The sequence below is a fragment of the Rattus norvegicus genome, chromosome 1 (assembly GCF_036323735.1).
Source record: "Rattus norvegicus strain BN/NHsdMcwi chromosome 1, GRCr8, whole genome shotgun sequence".
Lineage (NCBI taxonomy): Eukaryota > Metazoa > Chordata > Mammalia > Rodentia > Muridae > Rattus > Rattus norvegicus.
In genome coordinates, this window is record NC_086019.1 from 78,690,623 (window position 1) to 78,713,472 (window position 22,850).

Genomic DNA, 22,850 nt, shown 5'->3' on the forward strand with positions numbered 1-22,850 from the left:
GAGTGATCAGTATGAATTGTGTACACTATGAAATTATCTACTAACAAATGCAATTAACATACAACAACAACAACAACAACAACAACAACAACAACAACAACAACCACAAAACCAAGGCCTGCTACAATTAAGGCAAAATAACTAGGAGAAGGTAGGCTCACAAGATAACTTCTTACCTGTCACCACTAGCTTCAGGGGTTTACTCTGCTCTGACCAGTGGTTCTTCTTCCTATACTGACACTGATAACATCCTGCCAGTGTTGAATTCATGTGGTTGATAATGAATTCAGCCTCTTTTTGAAATCCTAGTTTCTTCTCTATAACTGTTTGTGTGGAGTTTTTCATCAGGGACAACTGATACAGGAAGGCTTCCGGTGTTCCCCTGCACAGGATCCTCACAGACTCATTCCAGGAAACCATAGGATTTGTTGCAGTGGATATGATGGGAATGGGAAAATCTGTAATGAAACAAAGCATGGACTCAGATGGCTTGAAGAAGCTATTTTCTTTCTATGTAGGGGGACATGAGTTAAATTGCAAAGGATCTATAAACACTTAATTTTAATATAGTATTTTGGATGTCTGGAGTGATATTTCAGTTGATAAAATGCTTGACTTGCAAGGATGAGCACCAGGCTTTGTCTTCCCAGAACCCATATAAATAATCAGGAGTGGTGGTGTATACTTGTAACCCCACAAAAAAAAGCAGAGGCAAGTAGATATCTGGGCTTGATGGCCACTCAAGGATGACATAATTAATGCAAACATATTTCACAGCAGCAAAAGTCACTGCCAGCAATGAGCCTGCATAAGACTGGGCTTTTCGACCAAACCCCATGGGAGAGAGAGCTTACCGCCCAGACAGGTAGGCATTCCTGAGACTGCAGAGTGGGAGAGACTGCCAATACTGCGCATCGTTGCCCACATCCCTGGCCTAAGAGGAAACTGTATAGGGCCTCTGGGAACAGGAAGATAGGGGCACTCAAGCGGCAGGTACCCTGCGGTCAAGAAACTGCCTGGACGTGAATGAACCCGGTCAACAGCTCCCTGCGCCCAAATCCCGTGGGAGGGAGAACTAAACTTTCAGAGGGCCAGACATGCCTGAAAAGCCAGAAGAGACTACACACTGCCCACATTTCTGACTCTAGAGGAAAACACCTAATGCCGTCTGGGACCCCTGTGAACAGGGGCCAGAGAAAAGGCAGGGCAGGCCCTTCTGGTTGCTGCACTCATGGAGAGCTGAAACAAAGCTCCCAGAGCAACTTCAGGCCCAGGACTGGAGGTAAGACCAACTTTTCTGCTCCAAGCGACCTGCCTGGTGGACTCAGGACACATGCCCACAGGAACAGCTGAAGAAGTGTAGACAGGAAAGACTACACATTGAAAGCAGAACACTCTGTTCACATAACTGGTTGAGAGAAAAGAGGAAAACAGGTCTACAGCACTCCTGAAACACAGGCCTATAAGACAGTCTAGCCGCTGTCAGAAATAGCAGAACAAGGTAACACCAGAGACAACCTGATGGCTAGAGGCAAGCGAAGGAAACCAAGCAACAGAAACCAAGACTACATGGCATCATCAGCGCCCAATTCTCTCACCAAAGCAAACACTGAATATCCAAACACAACAGAAAAGCAAGATCTAGATTTTAAATCACATTTGATCATGATGATGGAGGACTTCAAGAAAGACATAAAGAATTCCCTTAGAGAAACACAGGTAAACATAAATAAACAAGGTGAAGCCTATAAAGAGGAATCACAAAAATCCCTGAAAGAATTCCAGGAGAACACAATCAAACAGGTGAAGGAATTAAAAATGGAAATAGAAGCAATAAAGAAAGCACAAAGGGAGACAACCTTGGATATAGAAAACCAAAGGAAGAGACAAGGAGCCGTAGATACAAGCATCACCAACAGAATACAAGAGTTAGAAGAGAGAATCTTGGGAGCAGAAGATTCCATAGAAATCATTGACTCAACTGTCAAAGATAATGTAAAGCGGAAAAAGCTACTAGTCCAAAACATACAGGAAATCCAGGACTCAATGAGAAGATCAAACCTAAGGATAATAGGTATAGAAGAGAGTGAAGACTCCCAGCTCAAAGGACCGGTAAATATCTTCAACAAAATCATAGAAGAAAACTTCCCTAATCCAAAGAAAGTGATGCCCATAAACATACAAAAACACTACAGAACTCCAAATAGATTGGACCAGAAAAGAAACACCTCCCATCACATAATAGTCAAAACACCAAATGAACAAAACAAAGAAAGAATAGTAAAAGCAGTAAGGGAAAAAGTCAAGTAACATATAAAGGCAGAACTATCAGAATCACACCAGACTTCTCACCAGAGACTATGACGGATGTCATACAGACCCTAAGAGAACACAAATGCCAGCCCAGGTTACTGTATCCAGGAAAACTCTCAATTAACATAGATGGAGAAACCAAGATATTCCATGAAAAAAAATTTACACAATATCTTTCTAGAAATTCAGCCCTACAAAGGATAATAAATGGTAAAGCCCAACATAAGGAGGCAAGCTACACCCTAGAAAAAGCAAAAAACTAATCATCTTGGCAACAAAACAAAGAGAAGACAAGCAAACAAACATAATCTCACATCCAAAAACAAATATAATAGGAAGCAACAATCACTAATCCTTAATATCTCTCAACATCAATCGACTCAATTCCCCAATAAAAAGACACAGATTAACAAACTGGACACACAATGAGGACCCTGCATTCTGTTGCCTACAGGAAACATACCTCAGAGACAAAGACAGACACTACCTCAGAGAGAAAGGCTGGAAAACAACTTTCCAAGCAAATGGTCTGAAGAAGCAAGCTGGAGTAGCCATTCTAATATCGAATAAAATAGATTTTCAACCAAAAGTCATCAAAAAAAATAAGGAAGGACAGTTCACATTCATCAAAGGAAAAATCCACCAAGACGAACTCTCAATCCTAAATATCTATGCTCAAAATACAAGGGCACCTACATACATAAAAGAAACCTTACTAAAGCTCAAAGCACACATTGCACCTCACACAATAATAGTAGGAGATTTCAACACCCCACTCTCATCTATGGACAGGTCATGGAAACAGAAATTAAACAGAGACATATACAAACTAAGAGAAGTCATGAACCAAATGGACTTAACAGATATTTATAGAACATTCTATCCTAAAACAAAAGGATATACCTTCTTCTCACAACCTCATGGTACGTTCTCCCAAATTGACCATATAATAGGACATAAAACAGGCCTCAACAGATACAGAAAGATAGAAATAACCCCATGCGTGCTATCAGACCACCACGGGCTAAAGCTGGTCTTCAATAACAATAAGGGTAGAATGCCCACATGTACATGGAAGTTGAACAATGCTCTACTCAATGATAACCTGGTCATGGAAGAAATAAAGAAAGAAACTATAGACTTCTTAGAATTTAATGAAAATGAAGGTACAACATACCCAAACTTATGGGACACAATGAAAGCTGTGCTAAGAGGAAAACTCATAGCTCTGAGTGCCTGCAGAAAGAACCAAGAGAAAGCATATGTCAGGAGCTTGACAGCACACCTAAAAGAAAGCAAATACACCCAGGAGAAGTAGAAGGCAGGAAATAATCAAAATCAGAGCTGAAATCAACCAAGTAGAAACAAAAAGGACCATACAAAGAATTAACAGAACCAAAAGTTGGTTCTTTGAGAAAATCAACAAGATAGATAAACCCTTAGCCAGACTAATGAGAGAACACAGAGAGTGTGTCCAAATTAACAAAATCAGAAATGAAAAGGGAGACATAACTACAGAATCAAAGGAAATTCAAAAATCATCAGATCCTACTACAAAAGCCTATATTCAACAAATCTAGAAAATTTGCAGGAAATGGACAATTTCCTAGACAGATACCAGGTACCGAAGTTAAATGAGGAATACATAAACAATTTAAACCACCCCATAAATCCTCAAGAAATAGAAGCAGTCATTAAAGGTCTCCCAACCAAAAAGAGCCCAGGTCCAGACGGGTTTAGTGCAGAATTCTATCAGACCTTCATAGAAGACCTCATACCAATACTATCCAAACTATTCCACAAAATTGAAACAGGTGGAGCACTACCGAATTCCTTCTATGAAGCCACAATTACTCTTAAACCCAAACCACACAAAAACCCAACACAGAAAGAGAACTACAGACCAATTACCCTTATGAATAACGACGCAAAAATACTCTATAAAATTCTGGCAAACCGAATTCAAGAGAACATCAAAACAATCATCCACTATGTTCAAGTAGTCTTCATCCCCGGCATGCAGGGATGGATTAATATACGGAAAACCATCAACGTAATCCATTATATAAACAAACTGAAAGAACAAAACCACATGATCATTTCAATAGATGCTGAGAAAGCATTTGACAAAATTCAACACCCCTTCATGATAAAAGTCCTGGAAAGAATAGGAATTCAAAGCCTATACCTATACATAGTAAAAGCCATATACAGGAAACCAGTAGCTAACATTAAACTAAATGGAGAGAAACTTGAAGCAATCCCACTAAAATCAGGGACTAGACAAGGGTGCCCATTCTCTCCCTTCTTATTCAATGTAGTTCCTGAAATTCTAGCCAGAGCAATCATAGAACAAAAGGAAATCAAGGGGCTACAGATCGGAAAAGAAGTCAAGGTATCACTATTTGCAGATGATATGACAGTATATTTAAGTGATCCCAAAAGTTCCACCAGAGAACTACTAAACCAGATAAACACCTTCAGCAAAGTGTCTGGGTACAAAATTAACACAAATAAATCTGTAGGCTTCCTCTACACAAAAGAGAAACAAGCCCAGAAAGAATTTAGAGAAACGACACCCTTCATAATAGTCCCAAATAATATAAAATACCTCGGTGTGACTTTAACCAAGCAAGTAAAAGATCGGTATCATAAGAACTTCAAGTCTCTGATGAAAGAAATTGAAGAAGACCTCAGATGATGGAAAGATCTCCCATGCTCATGGATTGGCAGGATAAACATAATAAAAATGGCCATTTGACCAAAAGCGATCTACAGATTCAATGCAGTCCCCATCAAAATACCAATCCAATTCGTCAGAGAGTTAGACAAAACAATTTGAAAATTCATCTAGAATAAGAAAAAACCCAGGATAGCTAAAACTATCATCAAAATTAGAAGGACTTCTTGGGGAATCACTATCCGTGATCTCAAGCAGTATTACAGAGCAATAGAGATAAAAATTGCATGGTAATTGTAAAGAGACAGACAGATAGACCAGTGGAGTAGAATTGAAGACCCACAAATGAACCGACACACCTATGGTCACTTGATTTTGACAAAGGAGCCAAAACCATCCAATGGACAAAAGATGGCATTTTCAGCAAATGGTTCTGATTTAACTGGAGGTCAGCATGTAGAAGAATGCAGATCGATCCATGCTTATCACCCTGTACAAAGCTTAAGTTCAAGTGGATCAAGGACCTCCACATCAAACCAGATACACTCAAACTAATAGAAGAAAAAGTGGGGAAGCATCTGGAACACATGGGCACTGGAGAAAATTTCCTGAACCAAACTTCAGTGGTTTAAGCTGTAAGATCAAGAATCGACAAATGGGACCTCCGAATCAAACCAGATACACTCAAACTAATAGAAGAAAAAGTGGGGAAGCATCTCGAACACATGGGCACTGGAGAAAATTTCTTGAACAAAACACCAATGGTTTATGCTCTACGATCAAGAATAGACAAATGGGATCTCATAAAACTGCAAAGCTTCTCTAAGGCAAAGGACACTGTTGTTAGGACAGAAGGACAACCAACAGATTCGGAAAAGATCTTTACCAATCTTACAACAGATAGAGGGCTTATATGCAAAATATACAAAGAACTCAAGGTGTTAGACCACAGGGAGACAAATAATCCTATTAAAAATGGGGTTCAGAGATAAACAAAGAATTCGCAGCTGAGGAATGTCGAATGGCTGAGAAGCACCTAAAGAAATGTTCAACATCTTTAGTCATAAGGGAGATATATGTGTGTAAATACTCCATCCATGTCTTCTAAATGACTTATAAATTGGAAGTGTTACAGAGATGGGCTGGGAGTGATGGAAGGAGCCACAGCCTAAAAGAAGAGATAAGAAAACCCTCAAGGCCCAAATCTGTGATCACGGTGTTTATTACAGAAACAGAAATAAAACTAGGAACCAAGGACTTCAAGTCTAATCTGATGTGACTACCTTTCTTGAAGTTAAGATTGAACACCTTTGTGGCGGTTTGAATGAAAATAGCCTCAGAGATCACAATATGTATAAGTTTAGAAGTTCTAAAAGCTAGTCATGACCTTGGTGTGTAGGTTTAGATAGTGTCCAGATTGGAATCCTGATGCTAAAGACTTAGTAAGACACAAAAAAAGGAGTTGAGAATTACTTAGGGCTAAGGCTATCTAGGTGCTGCAAGGGCAGCACAAGGACATCTGCTGTTGCAATGCAAGGCTTATAGAGAATTCAGAACTGCCATTCAGGGGTAATTAAAGACTCCATGAATAAACTTAGAGAAAGGTTAGACAAAAGGTAGACAGAGAAGCGCATCAGGGATGGTTTGAGAGCTGGTTTAGTAGATCTCCTTGGATGACTACTCTGGTATTTTCCCTTATGGGACCCTTCTTAGTTTTGCTTCTGCTTCTGATTATAGGTCCATGTGTGTTAGAGAAACTAGTTAATAGGTTTGACTCCTACAAAAAGATAGAGATGCTCAACAAGGTTGGTTTGAGTCTTGGTTCACTCGGTCTCCCTGGATGACTACCCTACTCTCTGCTATATGGCTGGGCCATTACTAATAATTTTCTTGGTTTTAGTTTTTGGACCCTGCGTGACAAACAGGTTAATTGCTTTTGTTACAAATCGAGTGAGTGCTGTGCGGTTGATGGTTCTGAGACAACAGTACCAGTCAGTTAGGACAACTGGTGAGACCAAATACGAGACTTGATATCAAAATTCTAAGAAGGGAGAGGCAAAGATTAAAACAGAGACTGAAGGAACACCCATTCAGAGCCTGCCCCACATGTGGCCCATACATATACAGCCACCCAATTAGACAAGATGGATGAAGCAAAGAAGTGCAGACCAACAGGTGCCGGATGTAGTTCGCTCCTGAGAGACACAGCCAGAATACAGCAAATACAGAGGCGAATGCCAGCAGCAAACCACTGAACTGAGAATAGGACCCCCGTTGAAGGAATCAGAGAAAGAACTGGAAGAGCTTGAAGGTGCTCGAGACCCCAAAAGTACAACAATGTCAAGCAACCAGAGCTTCCAGGGACTAAGCCACTACCTAAAGACTATACATGGACTGACCCTGGACTCTGACCTCATAGGTAGCAATGAATATCCTAGTAAGAGCACCAGTGGAAGGGGAAGCCCTGGGTCCTGCTAAGACTGAACCCCAAGTGAACTAGACTGTGGGGGGGAGGGCGGCAATGGGGGGAGGGTTGGGAGGGGAACACCCATAAGGAAGGGGAGGGGGGAGGGGGATGTTTGTCCGGAAACCGGGAAAGGGAATAACAATTGAAATGTATATAAGAAATACTCAAGTTAAAAAAAATTCTAAGATTAGAATTACTTAGTAGAAGAAGAGGGGAATGAAAGGAAAATTATACAGATTTAAGGTTTAAAAATATGAAGTTAAAAGAGTATGTTTCAACTCAGGACTAAACACTGTGAAAAGCAAGTCCAGGCAGCCCCGCCCTGCCGCTAGAACTAACAGACCATAAAAGGAAAGGAATGCAGAACAGACCAGGAGTACTGGATCTGACTCACAGGCCACCTGGCAGGAAGAGATAAACCCCCAGCCCCCGACATCCAGGACGCGCCAAACCTGCCAATGTGTGTAGCTATACCTTATTACCTCATCATGTGAAATAGCCAATCATATGTGAACATGTCCATGTGCCTCGTTTGAATCCACCAATCCCCGTAACTATGCATCTGCTTCTGTACGCCCGCTTCTGCTTCCCCAATCCCTATAAAAGCCCCATGCTGGAGCTGCTGGGCGCGCAAGTCCTCCGAAGAGACTGTGTGCCCGCAGGTACCTGTGTTTTCCAATAAACCCTCTTGCTGATTGCAAAAAAAAAAAAAAGGAAAATAGCCTCAGAGATTCATATGTTTGAATATTTAGTCTCTAGTTGGTGGAACTATGTATAGAGAATTAGGAGGTGTGGCCGTGTTGGAGAAGGTGGGTCACTGGGAGTGTGCTTTGGGGTTTCAAGAGACTCATGCTATTTACAGTTAGTGCTTTCTGTCTCCTGTTTGTGTGGTGTGAGCTCTCAGCTATAGGTTCTAGCTAACTGTCCTCATGTTTCCATACGCGGAAACCATAATCCTCTAAAGCCCTAATCCCAATTAAACACTTTCTAAATTTCCTTGGTCATGGTGTTTTGTCACAGCAGCAGTAATGTAACTAATACAACAGTTTTCTGAACTTCTTCTCTACTATTGTCTTTTTCTACCTAGCTTTATGAATCTAGCAACAAGAGATCATACTCCTATGAATCAAAACTACTTTAATTTTAATTTTCCTTAACCTGAAGTCCTACTAAGATTCTCTAATGCAAAAAGTTAATCTGTAAACACCCTGTATCTCTAACCCCACAGAGCAGCTCCAGTCCCCAGGACAGTAACAGAGTGTTTAAGATGACAGAGTTCTCACAGGCTGCGAGATTAAGCCGTGGCAGAGGTGTGTGGCTTGCAGCTAATTGTGTTTGGTGGCTTTTGCCTTCCACCTGTTTGGGATCGAGCCTCAAGAGACTTCTCCTTAAGTGCAGGTGTCTACACACTTTCTGGAGATCACTGTTGGTCAATTCGATTTGGTTCTTAAAATTTGTTATCCTCACATGAATCTAAAGTTTAAAAAAATAGTTTGCATTAGTAGCTAGAAGGACTGAGTCGAAGCCTTGGATTTTTAAATGAGTCATATAGGCACAATGTCTATCTAAGAGTAATAATATTAGCTTTAAATATTTATCATTATATAAAAATTTATGTCAATTAAAACCTTAAATCTGTAACAATATATAAATCTTGTGCCAATGCAAGAAATTATAACTTTAATTTTGTATCAATTATAAAGATTTCTATCAATTCATAGGCAAATGGTTGGAACTGGAAAATATCCTGAGTGAGGTAACCCAATCACAGAAAAACACACATGGTATGCACTCATTGATAAGTGGCTATTAGCCCAAATGCTTGAATTACCCTAGATGCATAGAACACATGAAACTCAAGATGGATGATCAAAATGTGAATGCTTCACTCCTTCTCTAAAAGGGGAACAAGAATACCCTTGGCAGGGAATAGAGAGGCAAAGATTAAAACAAACAGAGAAGGAACACCCATTCAGAGCCTGCCCCACATGTGGCCCATACATATACAGCCACCCAATTAGACAAGATGGATTAGGCAAAGAAGTGCAGGCTGACAGGAGCCGGATGTAGATCTCTCCTGAGAGACACAGCCAGAATACAGCAAATACAGAGGCGAATACCAGCAGCAAACCACTGAACTGAGAACGGGACCCCCGTTGAAGGAATCAGAGAAAGAACTGGAAGAGCTTGAAGGAGCTCGAGACCCCTTATGAACAACCATGCCAAGCAACCAGAGCTTCCAGGGACTAAGCCACTACCTAAAGACTATACATGGACTGACCCTGGACTCTGACCTCATAGGTAGCAATGAATATCCTAGTAAGATCACCAGTGGAAGGGGAAGCCCTTGGTCCTGCTAAGACTGAACCCCCAGTGAACGTGATTGCTGGGGGAGGGCGGCAATGGGGGGAGGATGGGGAGGGGAACACCCATAAAGAAGGGGAGGGGGAGGGGTTAGGGGGATGTTGGCCCGGAAACCGGGAAAGGGAATAACACTCGAAATGTAAATAAGAAATACTTAATTTAATAAAAAAAGTAATAAAAAAATAAAGATTTCTATCAATGTAGTTATATGACTATTTGTTTAAGAATAAATTTAGTAACGTATCTCACCTATTTCTTCCCTGTTCAAAATTATGAACATTTCCAAATTATCTCTTAAAACGACAACCTATCTATAATTTATAAAATAACTAAAACCAGACACCCAAACCCAAGGGAACAGGATGACAAGTGTGTACAGCTTCTTTCTGTTGAAGAGGGATGAGGAAAAATTTTTCATGGGGTGGAGAGGAGAAGGAAATGTAGAAAATGTGGTCAAACTTAAGAAAGCTAGCTTCATTATCTGTTATCTAGTCTAGGTATATTTAGAAGGCTCAGGACTTCACTGAAGTTTAGACTGAATCTCTCTGAAACAATGAATGAACCAAGTCTATGGAGAATTAGTTGTGATTTTCGAAATTGTTTTGGGAGGCAGGTAGCTAGAACACCAGGTCTTTGTAGTGTCCCTGTGGATCAGTCTTGTCAGGGTTGTGCATTTTGTAATATATGAATCTTACAACCCAAATTCTAGTACTCTTAAGCTTATTGTATGGATTCTGTAAGGAACATAGATCAGTTAAGGGTGAATTTTTTGTTTCTTGTGCGAGCAGATGAAAGACAATTATATTTTTATGTGTTGATTTGATCAATAACCAATTGTAATAAATAACCAAATTGTAATAAATCTTCATTTATATCATAAAATGTAAAAAAAAATTTGCCCTGTAGATTCAAGGTTAATTCCAAAGAATAATTGATGATGACAGTAAAAGTTGACTTGAATGTACAATAGTAGTTTCTAGAGGTCGGCAAGTATGAGGGAGTGGGGGGCAGGTGAAAAATGGACACATTTAGATAAATACTAGTTCTCTTCTTCACAGCTATATGGCTACAGTTTCCAACAATCTGTTATATATTTGATGAATGAAAAGTAAGAGGAATTAGAAGGCGTTAAACATAATGTAACACTACAGTAAAAGATATATATATATCTGAGGTTGTCCTCTGATCTTTGTATGCATTATGTGGTCTTTTCGTGTACAAAGATAGAAATTGCCAAGGAGGTGTGTCAAGGAGGTCATGGAGCACAGCAGAGAGAAGGGGCCATAAGAGGAGGCTGAGAGTTGAAAAATGGAAAAACGGAATGGTAAGCTCAATAAGAGCAAGAGTGAGTGAAGAAGAAGGTAGAAGTGAGCTTGGGACATTGCAGGACTCACCTAAGACAGATCTGAGGAGCTATAAGAGGGAGATACAGAGAACTGTATCTTAAGCATACAAATGACTCATCTTTAAAAGGCGTCTGGAGAGATAAGACATGGTTAGATGAGGGGGTCATATGTACTAGGAGACCAAAACAGGAGTTAAGAATATCAGGATATTCAGAACTTAACACTGTTAGTACTCCCTTTAGTTTAAGTTGGTGCTTTCCTCAGTATTACTTCAGGCTCAACATTGTGTACATGGGTGTACAAAAGTGCTAGGTTAGGTGACTTCCTCTAAATAAGTAAAGTAAATAAACTTGGTTATGGAGAAAAAAGGAATCAACACTCAGAAGGTTGTTAGGCAAAGACAAATCATGACTTCCTGTTATGAATATTCAGTAAAACATATGCCTTTTTGAGATATGCAGCTAGCAGAGGACAAGGCTGTATCTCCAGAGGGTTTGTGTGTCTCCAGAGTGAGGTAACATACTGAAGGAAACAAAATACGCAAGAGTGGGTACTGGAAGGAGAATTTACTTGGGCTTTCAGACAATATTTCCATTATTTTACTCCAGAGCTGTTGTGAACAGTACCTAAGGTGGGGCAAAGGATGGGATACTTACCTTCTTGTGCCCAAATTGTCTGACCCAGGCAGATCACTGGAAGAGAACCCATTGGTGAAAATTTAGCCCACTTGTACACAACTTCTAGTACAGATACTCCTGCATAATGAGTTCAGAACAAACGTATGTATGTATGTATGTATGTATGTATGTATGTATGTATGTATGTATGTATGTGTGTGTGTTTGTGTATCTACTTTCTATATCTATCTACCACATATCTATTATCTATGATAATTTTTAGTCATTTCTCTATTATCTATTATTTGTCGTGTGTGTGTGTGTAATGTATGTATCTGCCAGTCAGTTTCAATAATTTGTGTATTACCTACCTTTCTTACATATATCATCTACATTTGTCTGAATATCATTTGTCTAGCTTTAGCTTCCCATGTATTTATGTATATTCAAAATAGTGCTTTTTACAAGATAACCACAGCCTTAGGAGTCACTCTTTTCAATCCTTTAGTCTCCCCTCAGCAGTCATCATGAAGCCCTAATAGTACATCATGGCTTGAATAGGGGCCATCAAGCCCCACAGCTCAGATTTGAACAGAGACACAGTTATAGCCACTTCAGCAGAATGCTAAGGAAATTAAACTATCCTTGGCTGCCACTAAAATCACCTAGTCTTCATGTTAAGAGAGAGTCTACCTTTTGTGGGAGACATTTCTTCCTTTCTAACTCACTTCCATTTCAGCACTTACCAAGACATAGGAAGGTGTTGTCCTGAGGGGCCATGATGCTGATATGGCCTCAGACCAGTTAGCTTCTTGTTTGTGTACATTCACAGACAACAGATACTTGTGAGTCAGTAAGACCAACAGGATGTGTGTTGTCTCAGTTCCTGACCACTAGATTTCTACACCTGTTGCTCCATAGCAAAAGGAAGTTTCTCCTTGAAACACTTATTTCTCCGTTGCTCTTGGTTGGACTATTTGAAGAGAGCAAAAAATCCTTCAGTTTATATTTCACACAAGAAAACAATGTCCAGTGGTGTTCACATTCCTGAATCTCTTTTTAATTTTTAAAATTAATTTATTGTCTTATATATTACATCTGGATGTTTCCCCTCCCCAATTTGGCACCTTTATAACCCTTTCCTCCGTTCCCTCCTTATACACTCCTCTGTTTCCTTTCAGAAAAGGGCCAGCCTCCCATAAATATCAGTCAAACATGACATATCAAGTTGCAATAAGATTAGGCACCTCATTCATATTAGGGCTGGACAAGGCAACCCAATAGGGGGACAAGGGTCCCCAAGCAGGGAGAAGCAACAGAAACAGCCTCTGCTCCCTATGTTTGGAATACCACAAAACAAAAAGCTACACATATATGCAGAGGGCCCAGGTCAGTTCTTCTAGGCTTCTTGGTTGTCTTCAGTCTCTGTGAGCCCCTGTGCATTCAGGCTCGTTGTCTCTATGAGTTTTCTTGTGGTGTTTTTGGACCCTATGATTCCTATAATTCTTCCTTCCCTCTTCCACTAGATCCCAAGAACTCTGCCTAATGTTTGGCTGTGGCTCTCTGCATTTTTTTCCTTCACGTGCTGGATGAAATCTCTCAGATAACAGTTGGGTTAGGTACCAATCTATGAATATAGCAGAATATTATTTGGCATAATGTCACTGACCTTTTCCCCCAGTTCTGTTTGGTTGTATGCCTTCTGGGCTATCAACCCTCTGGTGTCTGGTCCTCAAGGCAGTGTCAGAGATGATACACTTTTTTTTCACCTTTATTAACTTGGGTATTTCTTATATATATGTCGATTGGTATTCTGTTTCCCGGTTTCTAGGCCAACATCCCCCCTAGCCCCTATCCCCTCCCCTTCTCTATCCGTGTTCCCATCCTAATCCTCCCACATTACTGCCCTCCCCCCAAAACTCACATTCACTGGGGGTTCAGTCTTGGCAGGACCAAGGGCTTCCCCTTCCACTGGTGATCTTACTAGGATATTCATTGCTACCTATGAGGTTGGAGCCCAGGGTAACTCCATGCATAGACTTTGGGTAGTGGCTTAGTCCCTGGAAGCTCTGGTTGGTTGACACTGTTGTTCATATGGGGTCTCCAGCCCCTTCAAGTTCTTTCAGTCCTTTCTCTGATTCCTTCGACTGGAGTCCCGTTCTCAGTTCAGTGGTTTAATGATGGCATTCGCCTATGCATTTGCTGTATTCTGGCTGTGACCCTCAGGAGAGATCTACATCCCTCTCCTGTCAGCCTGCACTTCTTTGCTTCATCCATCTTGTCTAATTGGGTGGCTGTATATGTATGGGACACATGTGGGGCAGGCTCTGAATGGGTGTTCCTTCTCTGTTTGTTTTAATCTTTGCCTCTCTATTCCCTGCCAAGGGTATTCTTGTTCCCCTTTTAAAGAAGGAGTGAAGCATTCACATTTTAAATATCCATCTTGAGTTTCATGTATTATGCATCTAGGGTAATTCAAGCATTTGGGCTAATAGCCACTTATCAATGAGTGCATACCATGTGTGTTTTTCTGTGATTGGGTTACCTCACTCACGATGATATTTTCCAGTTCCAACCATTTGTCTACGAATTTCATAAAGTCATTGTTTTTGATAGCTGAGTAATATTCCATTGTGTAGATGTACCACATTTTCTGTATCCATTCTTCTGTTGAAGGGCATCTGGGTTCTTTCCAACTTCTGGTTATTATAAATGAGGCTGCTATGAACATAGTGGAGCAAGTGTCTTTTTTATATGTTGGGGAATCTTTTGGGTATATGCCCAAGAGAGGTATAACTGGATCCTCAGGCAGTTCAATGTCCAATTTTCGGAGGAACCTCCAGACTGATTTCCAGAATGGTTGTACCAGTCTGCAATCCCACCAGCAATGGAGGAGTGTTCCTCTTTCTCCACATCCTCAGAGCGTCTAAAGTCACCTGAGGGTTTTTTTTTTATCAACTTGAGTATTTCTTATTACATTTTGAGTGTTATTCCCTTTCCCGGTTCCCGGGCCAACATCCCCCTAACCCCTCCCCCTCCTCTTCTGTATGTGTGTTCCCCTCCCCATCCTCCCCCCATTGCCGCCCTCCCCCCAGCAATCACGTTCACTGGGGGTTCAGTCTTAGCAGGACCAAGGGCTTCCCCTTCCACTGGTGATCTTACTAGAATATTCATTGCTACCTATGAGGTCAGAATCCAGGGTCAGTCCATGTATAGTCTTTAGGTAGTGGCTTAGTCCCTGGAAGCTCTGGTTGCTTAGCATTGTTGTACATATGGGGTCTCGAGCTCCTTCAAGCTCTTCCAGTTCTTTCTCTGATACTTTTAACGGGGGTCCCGTTCTCAGTTCAGTGGTTTGCTGCTGGCATTCGCCTCTGTATTTGCTGTATTCTGGCTGTGTCTCTCAGGAGAGATCTACATCCGGCTCCTGTCGGCCTGCACTTCTTTGCTTCATCCATCTTGTCTACTTGGGTGGCTGTATATGTATGGGCCACATGTGGGGCAGGCTCTGAATGGGTGTTCCTTCTGTCTCTGTTTTAATCTTTGCCTCTCTATTCCCTGCCCAGGGTATTCTTGTTCCCCTTTTAGAGAAGGAGTGAAGCATTCAAATTTTGATCATCCGTCTTGAGTTTCATGTGTTCTATGCATCTAGGGTAATTCAAGCATTTGGGCTAATAGCCACTTATCAATGAGTGCATACCATGTGTGTTTTTCTGTGATTGGGTTACCTCACTCACGATGATATTTTCCAGTTCCCTTCATTTGCCTACGAATTTCATAAAGTCATTGTTTTTGATAGCTGAGTAATATTCCATTGTGAAGATGTACCACATTTTCTGTATCCATTCTTCTGTTGAAGGGCATCTGGGTTCTTTCCAGCTTCTGGCTATTATAAATAAGGCTGTGATGAACATAGTGGAGCAAGTGTCTTTTTTATATGTTGGGGAATCTTTTGGGTATATGCTCAAGAGAGGTATAACTGGATCCTCAGGCAGTTCAATGGCCAATTTTCTGAGGAACCTCCAGACTGATTTCCAGAATGGTTGTACCAGTCTGCAATCCCACCAACAATGGAGGAGTGTTCCTCTTTCTCCGCATCCTCGCTAGCATTTGCTGTCACCAAGTTTTTGATCTTAGCCATTCTCACTGGTGTGAGGTGAAATCTCAGGGTTGTTTTGATTTGCATTTCCCTTATGACTAAAGATGTTGAACATTTCTTTAGGTGTTTCTCAGCCATTCAGCATTCCTCAGCTGTGAATTCTTTGTTTAGCTCTGAATCCCATTTTTAATAGGGTTATTTGTTTCCCTGTGGTCTAACTTCTTGAGTTCTTTGTATATTTTGGATATAAGGCCTCTATCTGTTGTAGGATTGGTAAAGATCTTTTCCCAATCTGTTGGTTGCCGTTTTGTCCTAACCACAGTGTCCTTTGCCTTACAGAAGCTTTGCAGTTTTATGAGATCCCATTTGTTGATTCTTGAACTTAGAGCATAAGCCATTGGTGTTTTGTTCAGGAAATTTTTTCCAGTGCCCATGTGTTCAAGATGCTTCCCTAGTTTTTCTTCTATTAGTTTGAGTGTATCTGGTTTGATGTGGAGGTCCTTGATCCACTTGGACTTAAGCTTTGTTCAGGGTGATAAGCATGGATCGATCTGCATTCTTCCATATGTTGAACTCCAGTTGAACCAGCACCATTTGCTGAAAATGCTATCTTTTTTCCATTGGATGGTTTTCGCTCCTTTGTCAAAAATCAAGTGCCCATAGGTGTGTGGGTTCATTTCTGGGTCTTCAATTCTATTCCATTGGTCTATCTGTCTGTCTCTGTACCAATACCATGCAGTTTTTATCACTATTGCTCTGTAATACTGCTTGAGTTCAGGGATAGTGATTCCCCCTGAAGTCCTTTTATTGTTGAGGATAGTTTTAGCTATCCTGAGTTTCATGTTATTCCAGATGAATTTGCAAATTGTTCTGTCAAAATCTCTGAAGAATTGGATTGGTATTTTGATGGGGATTGCATTGAATCTGTAGATCGCTTTTGGTAGAATGGCCTTTTTTACTATATTAATCCTGCCAATCCATGAGCATGGGAGATCTTTCCATCTTCTGAGGTCTTCTTCAATTTCTTTCTTCAGAGGCTTGGCGTTCTTATTGTACAGATCTTTTACTTGCTTGGTTAAAGTCACACCGAGGTACTTTATATTATTTGGATCTATAATGAATGGTGTTGTTTCCCTAATTTCTTTCTCGGCTTGTTTCTCTTTTGTGTAGAGGAAGGCTACTGATTTATTTGAGTTAATTTTATACCCAGCCACTTTGCTGAAGTTGTTTATCAGCTTTAGTAGTTCTCTGGTGGAAATTTTGGGATCACTTAAATATACTATCATATCATCTGCAAATAGTGATATTTTGACTTCTTCTTTTCCAAACTGTATCCCCTTGATCTCCTTTTGTTGTCTGATTGCTCTGGCTGGAACTTCAAGAATTATATTGAATAAGTAGGGAGAGAGTGGGCAGCCTTGTCTAGTCCCTGATTTTAGTGGGATTGCTTCAAGTTTCTCTCCATTTTGTTTAATGTTAGCAACTGGTTTGCTGTATATGGCTTTTACTATGTTTAGGTACGGGCTTTGAATTCCTATTCTTTCCAGGACTTTTATCATGAAGGGGTGTTGAATTTTGTCAAATGCTTTCTCAGCATCTAATGAAATGATCATGTGGTTTTGTTCTTTCAGTTTGTTTATATAATGGATCACGTTGATGGTTTTCCGTATATTAAACCATCCCTGCATGCCTGGGATGAAGCCTACTTGATCATGGTGGATGATTGTTTTGATGTGCTCTTGGATTCGGTTTGCCAGAATTTTTTTTTTTATTAACTTGAGTATTTCTTATATACATTTCGAGTGTTATTCCTTTTCCCGTTTTCCGGGCAAACATCCCCCTCCCCCCTCCCCTTCCTTATCGGTGTTCCCCTCCTAACCCTTCCCCCATTGCCGCCCTCCCCCCCACAGTCTAGTTCACTGGGGGTTCAGTCTTAGCAGGACCCAGGGCTTCCCCTTCCACTGGTGATCTTACTAGGATATTCATTGCTACCTATGAGGTTGGAGCCCAGGGTAACTCCATGCATAGACTTTGGGTAGTGGCTTAGTCCCTGGAAGCTCTGGTTGGTTGACACTGTTGTTCATATGGGGTCTCCAGCCCCTTCAAGTTCTTTCAGTCCTTTCTCTGATTCCTTCGACTGGAGTCCCGTTCTCAGTTCAGTGGTTTAATGATGGCATTCGCCTATGCATTTGCTGTATTCTGGCTGTGACCCTCAGGAGAGATCTACATCCCTCTCCTGTCAGCCTGCACTTCTTTGCTTCATCCATCTTGTCTAATTGGGTGGCTGTATATGTATGGGACACATGTGGGGCAGGCTCTGAATGGGTGTTCCTTCTCTGTTTGTTTTAATCTTTGCCTCTCTATTCCCTGCCAAGGGTATTCTTGTTCCCCTTTTAAAGAAGGAGTGAAGCATTCACATTTTAAATATCCATCTTGAGTTTCATGTATTATGCATCTAGGGTAATTCAAGCATTTGGGCTAATAGCCACTTATCAATGAGTGCATACCATGTGTGTTTTTCTGTGATTGGGTTACCTCACTCACGATGATATTTTCCAGTTCCAACCATTTGTCTACGAATTTCATAAAGTCATTGTTTTTGATAGCTGAGTAATATTCCATTGTGTAGATGTACCACATTTTCTGTATCCATTCTTCTGTTGAAGGGCATCTGGGTTCTTTCCAACTTCTGGTTATTATAAATGAGGCTGCTATGAACATAGTGGAGCAAGTGTCTTTTTTATATGTTGGGGAATCTTTTGGGTATATGCCCAAGAGAGGTATAACTGGATCCTCAGGCAGTTCAATGTCCAATTTTCGGAGGAACCTCCAGACTGATTTCCAGAATGGTTGTACCAGTCTGCAATCCCACCAGCAATGGAGGAGTGTTCCTCTTTCTCCACATCCTCAGAGCGTCTAAAGTCACCTGAGGGTTTTTTTTTTTTATCAACTTGAGTATTTCTTATTACATTTTGAGTGTTATTCCCTTTCCCGGTTCCCGGGCCAACATCCCCCTAACCCCTCCCCCTCCTCTTCTGTATGTGTGTTCCCCTCCCCATCCTCCCCCCATTGCCGCCCTCCCCCCAGCAATCACGTTCACTGGGGGTTCAGTCTTAGCAGGACCAAGGGCTTCCCCTTCCACTGGTGATCTTACTAGAATATTCATTGCTACCTATGAGGTCAGAATCCAGGGTCAGTCCATGTATAGTCTTTAGGTAGTGGCTTAGTCCCTGGAAGCTCTGGTTGCTTAGCATTGTTGTACATATGGGGTCTCGAGCTCCTTCAAGCTCTTCCAGTTCTTTCTCTGATACTTTTAACGGGGGTCCCGTTCTCAGTTCAGTGGTTTGCTGCTGGCATTCGCCTCTGTATTTGCTGTATTCTGGCTGTGTCTCTCAGGAGAGATCTACATCCGGCTCCTGTCGGCCTGCACTTCTTTGCTTCATCCATCTTGTCTACTTGGGTGGCTGTATATGTATGGGCCACATGTGGGGCAGGCTCTGAATGGGTGTTCCTTCTGTCTCTGTTTTAATCTTTGCCTCTCTATTCCCTGCCCAGGGTATTCTTGTTCCCCTTTTAGAGAAGGAGTGAAGCATTCAAATTTTGATCATCCGTCTTGAGTTTCATGTGTTCTATGCATCTAGGGTAATTCAAGCATTTGGGCTAATAGCCACTTATCAATGAGTGCATACCATGTGTGTTTTTCTGTGATTGGGTTACCTCACTCACGATGATATTTTCCAGTTCCCTTCATTTGCCTACGAATTTCATAAAGTCATTGTTTTTGATAGCTGAGTAATATTCCATTGTGAAGATGTACCACATTTTCTGTATCCATTCTTCTGTTGAAGGGCATCTGGGTTCTTTCCAGCTTCTGGCTATTATAAATAAGGCTGTGATGAACATAGTGGAGCAAGTGTCTTTTTTATATGTTGGGGAATCTTTTGGGTATATGCTCAAGAGAGGTATAACTGGATCCTCAGGCAGTTCAATGGCCAATTTTCTGAGGAACCTCCAGACTGATTTCCAGAATGGTTGTACCAGTCTGCAATCCCACCAACAATGGAGGAGTGTTCCTCTTTCTCCGCATCCTCGCTAGCATTTGCTGTCACCAAGTTTTTGATCTTAGCCATTCTCACTGGTGTGAGGTGAAATCTCAGGGTTGTTTTGATTTGCATTTCCCTTATGACTAAAGATGTTGAACATTTCTTTAGGTGTTTCTCAGCCATTCAGCATTCCTCAGCTGTGAATTCTTTGTTTAGCTCTGAATCCCATTTTTAATAGGGTTATTTGTTTCCCTGTGGTCTAACTTCTTGAGTTCTTTGTATATTTTGGATATAAGGCCTCTATCTGTTGTAGGATTGGTAAAGATCTTTTCCCAATCTGTTGGTTGCCGTTTTGTCCTAACCACAGTGTCCTTTGCCTTACAGAAGCTTTGCAGTTTTATGAGATCCCATTTGTTGATTCTTGAACTTAGAGCATAAGCCATTGGTGTTTTGTTCAGGAAATTTTTTCCAGTGCCCATGTGTTCAAGATGCTTCCCTAGTTTTTCTTCTATTAGTTTGAGTGTATCTGGTTTGATGTGGAGGTCCTTGATCCACTTGGACTTAAGCTTTGTTCAGGGTGATAAGCATGGATCGATCTGCATTCTTCCATATGTTGAACTCCAGTTGAACCAGCACCATTTGCTGAAAATGCTATCTTTTTTCCATTGGATGGTTTTCGCTCCTTTGTCAAAAATCAAGTGCCCATAGGTGTGTGGGTTCATTTCTGGGTCTTCAATTCTATTCCATTGGTCTATCTGTCTGTCTCTGTACCAATACCATGCAGTTTTTATCACTATTGCTCTGTAATACTGCTTGAGTTCAGGGATAGTGATTCCCCCTGAAGTCCTTTTATTGTTGAGGATAGTTTTAGCTATCCTGAGTTTCATGTTATTCCAGATGAATTTGCAAATTGTTCTGTCAAAATCTCTGAAGAATTGGATTGGTATTTTGATGGGGATTGCATTGAATCTGTAGATCGCTTTTGGTAGAATGGCCTTTTTTACTATATTAATCCTGCCAATCCATGAGCATGGGAGATCTTTCCATCTTCTGAGGTCTTCTTCAATTTCTTTCTTCAGAGGCTTGGCGTTCTTATTGTACAGATCTTTTACTTGCTTGGTTAAAGTCACACCGAGGTACTTTATATTATTTGGATCTATAATGAATGGTGTTGTTTCCCTAATTTCTTTCTCGGCTTGTTTCTCTTTTGTGTAGAGGAAGGCTACTGATTTATTTGAGTTAATTTTATACCCAGCCACTTTGCTGAAGTTGTTTATCAGCTTTAGTAGTTCTCTGGTGGAAATTTTGGGATCACTTAAATATACTATCATATCATCTGCAAATAGTGATATTTTGACTTCTTCTTTTCCAAACTGTATCCCCTTGATCTCCTTTTGTTGTCTGATTGCTCTGGCTGGAACTTCAAGAATTATATTGAATAAGTAGGGAGAGAGTGGGCAGCCTTGTCTAGTCCCTGATTTTAGTGGGATTGCTTCAAGTTTCTCTCCATTTTGTTTAATGTTAGCAACTGGTTTGCTGTATATGGCTTTTACTATGTTTAGGTACGGGCTTTGAATTCCTATTCTTTCCAGGACTTTTATCATGAAGGGGTGTTGAATTTTGTCAAATGCTTTCTCAGCATCTAATGAAATGATCATGTGGTTTTGTTCTTTCAGTTTGTTTATATAATGGATCACGTTGATGGTTTTCCGTATATTAAACCATCCCTGCATGCCTGGGATGAAGCCTACTTGATCATGGTGGATGATTGTTTTGATGTGCTCTTGGATTCGGTTTGCCAGAATTTTTTTTTTTATTAACTTGAGTATTTCTTATATACATTTCGAGTGTTATTCCTTTTCCCGTTTTCCGGGCAAACATCCCCCTCCCCCCTCCCCTTCCTTATCGGTGTTCCCCTCCTAACCCTTCCCCCATTGCCGCCCTCCCCCCCACAGTCTAGTTCACTGGGGGTTCAGTCTTAGCAGGACCCAGGGCTTCCCCTTCCACTGGTGATCTTACTAGGATATTCATTGCTACCTATGAGGTTGGAGCCCAGGGTAACTCCATGCATAGACTTTGGGTAGTGGCTTAGTCCCTGGAAGCTCTGGTTGGTTGACACTGTTGTTCATATGGGGTCTCCAGCCCCTTCAAGTTCTTTCAGTCCTTTCTCTGATTCCTTCGACTGGAGTCCCGTTCTCAGTTCAGTGGTTTAATGATGGCATTCGCCTATGCATTTGCTGTATTCTGGCTGTGACCCTCAGGAGAGATCTACATCCCTCTCCTGTCAGCCTGCACTTCTTTGCTTCATCCATCTTGTCTAATTGGGTGGCTGTATATGTATGGGACACATGTGGGGCAGGCTCTGAATGGGTGTTCCTTCTCTGTTTGTTTTAATCTTTGCCTCTCTATTCCCTGCCAAGGGTATTCTTGTTCCCCTTTTAAAGAAGGAGTGAAGCATTCACATTTTAAATATCCATCTTGAGTTTCATGTATTATGCATCTAGGGTAATTCAAGCATTTGGGCTAATAGCCACTTATCAATGAGTGCATACCATGTGTGTTTTTCTGTGATTGGGTTACCTCACTCACGATGATATTTTCCAGTTCCAACCATTTGTCTACGAATTTCATAAAGTCATTGTTTTTGATAGCTGAGTAATATTCCATTGTGTAGATGTACCACATTTTCTGTATCCATTCTTCTGTTGAAGGGCATCTGGGTTCTTTCCAACTTCTGGTTATTATAAATGAGGCTGCTATGAACATAGTGGAGCAAGTGTCTTTTTTATATGTTGGGGAATCTTTTGGGTATATGCCCAAGAGAGGTATAACTGGATCCTCAGGCAGTTCAATGTCCAATTTTCGGAGGAACCTCCAGACTGATTTCCAGAATGGTTGTACCAGTCTGCAATCCCACCAGCAAT

At 41.0% G+C, this 22,850-nt stretch overlaps 1 protein-coding gene across 1 annotated transcript in view; it reads right to left on the minus strand.

Moving 5' to 3' along the window:
• Fcar (Fc alpha receptor) overlaps window positions 1-12,601 on the minus strand; it is a 34,105-nt gene extending 21,504 nt beyond the window's left edge. The window contains exons 1-3 of the mRNA NM_201992.1: window positions 12,534-12,601; window positions 11,827-11,862; window positions 177-458 (exon numbers count right to left, since the gene is read on the minus strand). Coding sequence (NP_973721.1) covers window positions 177-458; window positions 11,827-11,862; window positions 12,534-12,567 — 352 coding nt within the window. The 5' untranslated portion in view covers window positions 12,568-12,601. The remainder of the gene's footprint in view (window positions 1-176; window positions 459-11,826; window positions 11,863-12,533) is intronic.
• Between the last annotated feature and the right edge of the window lie 10,249 nt (window positions 12,602-22,850).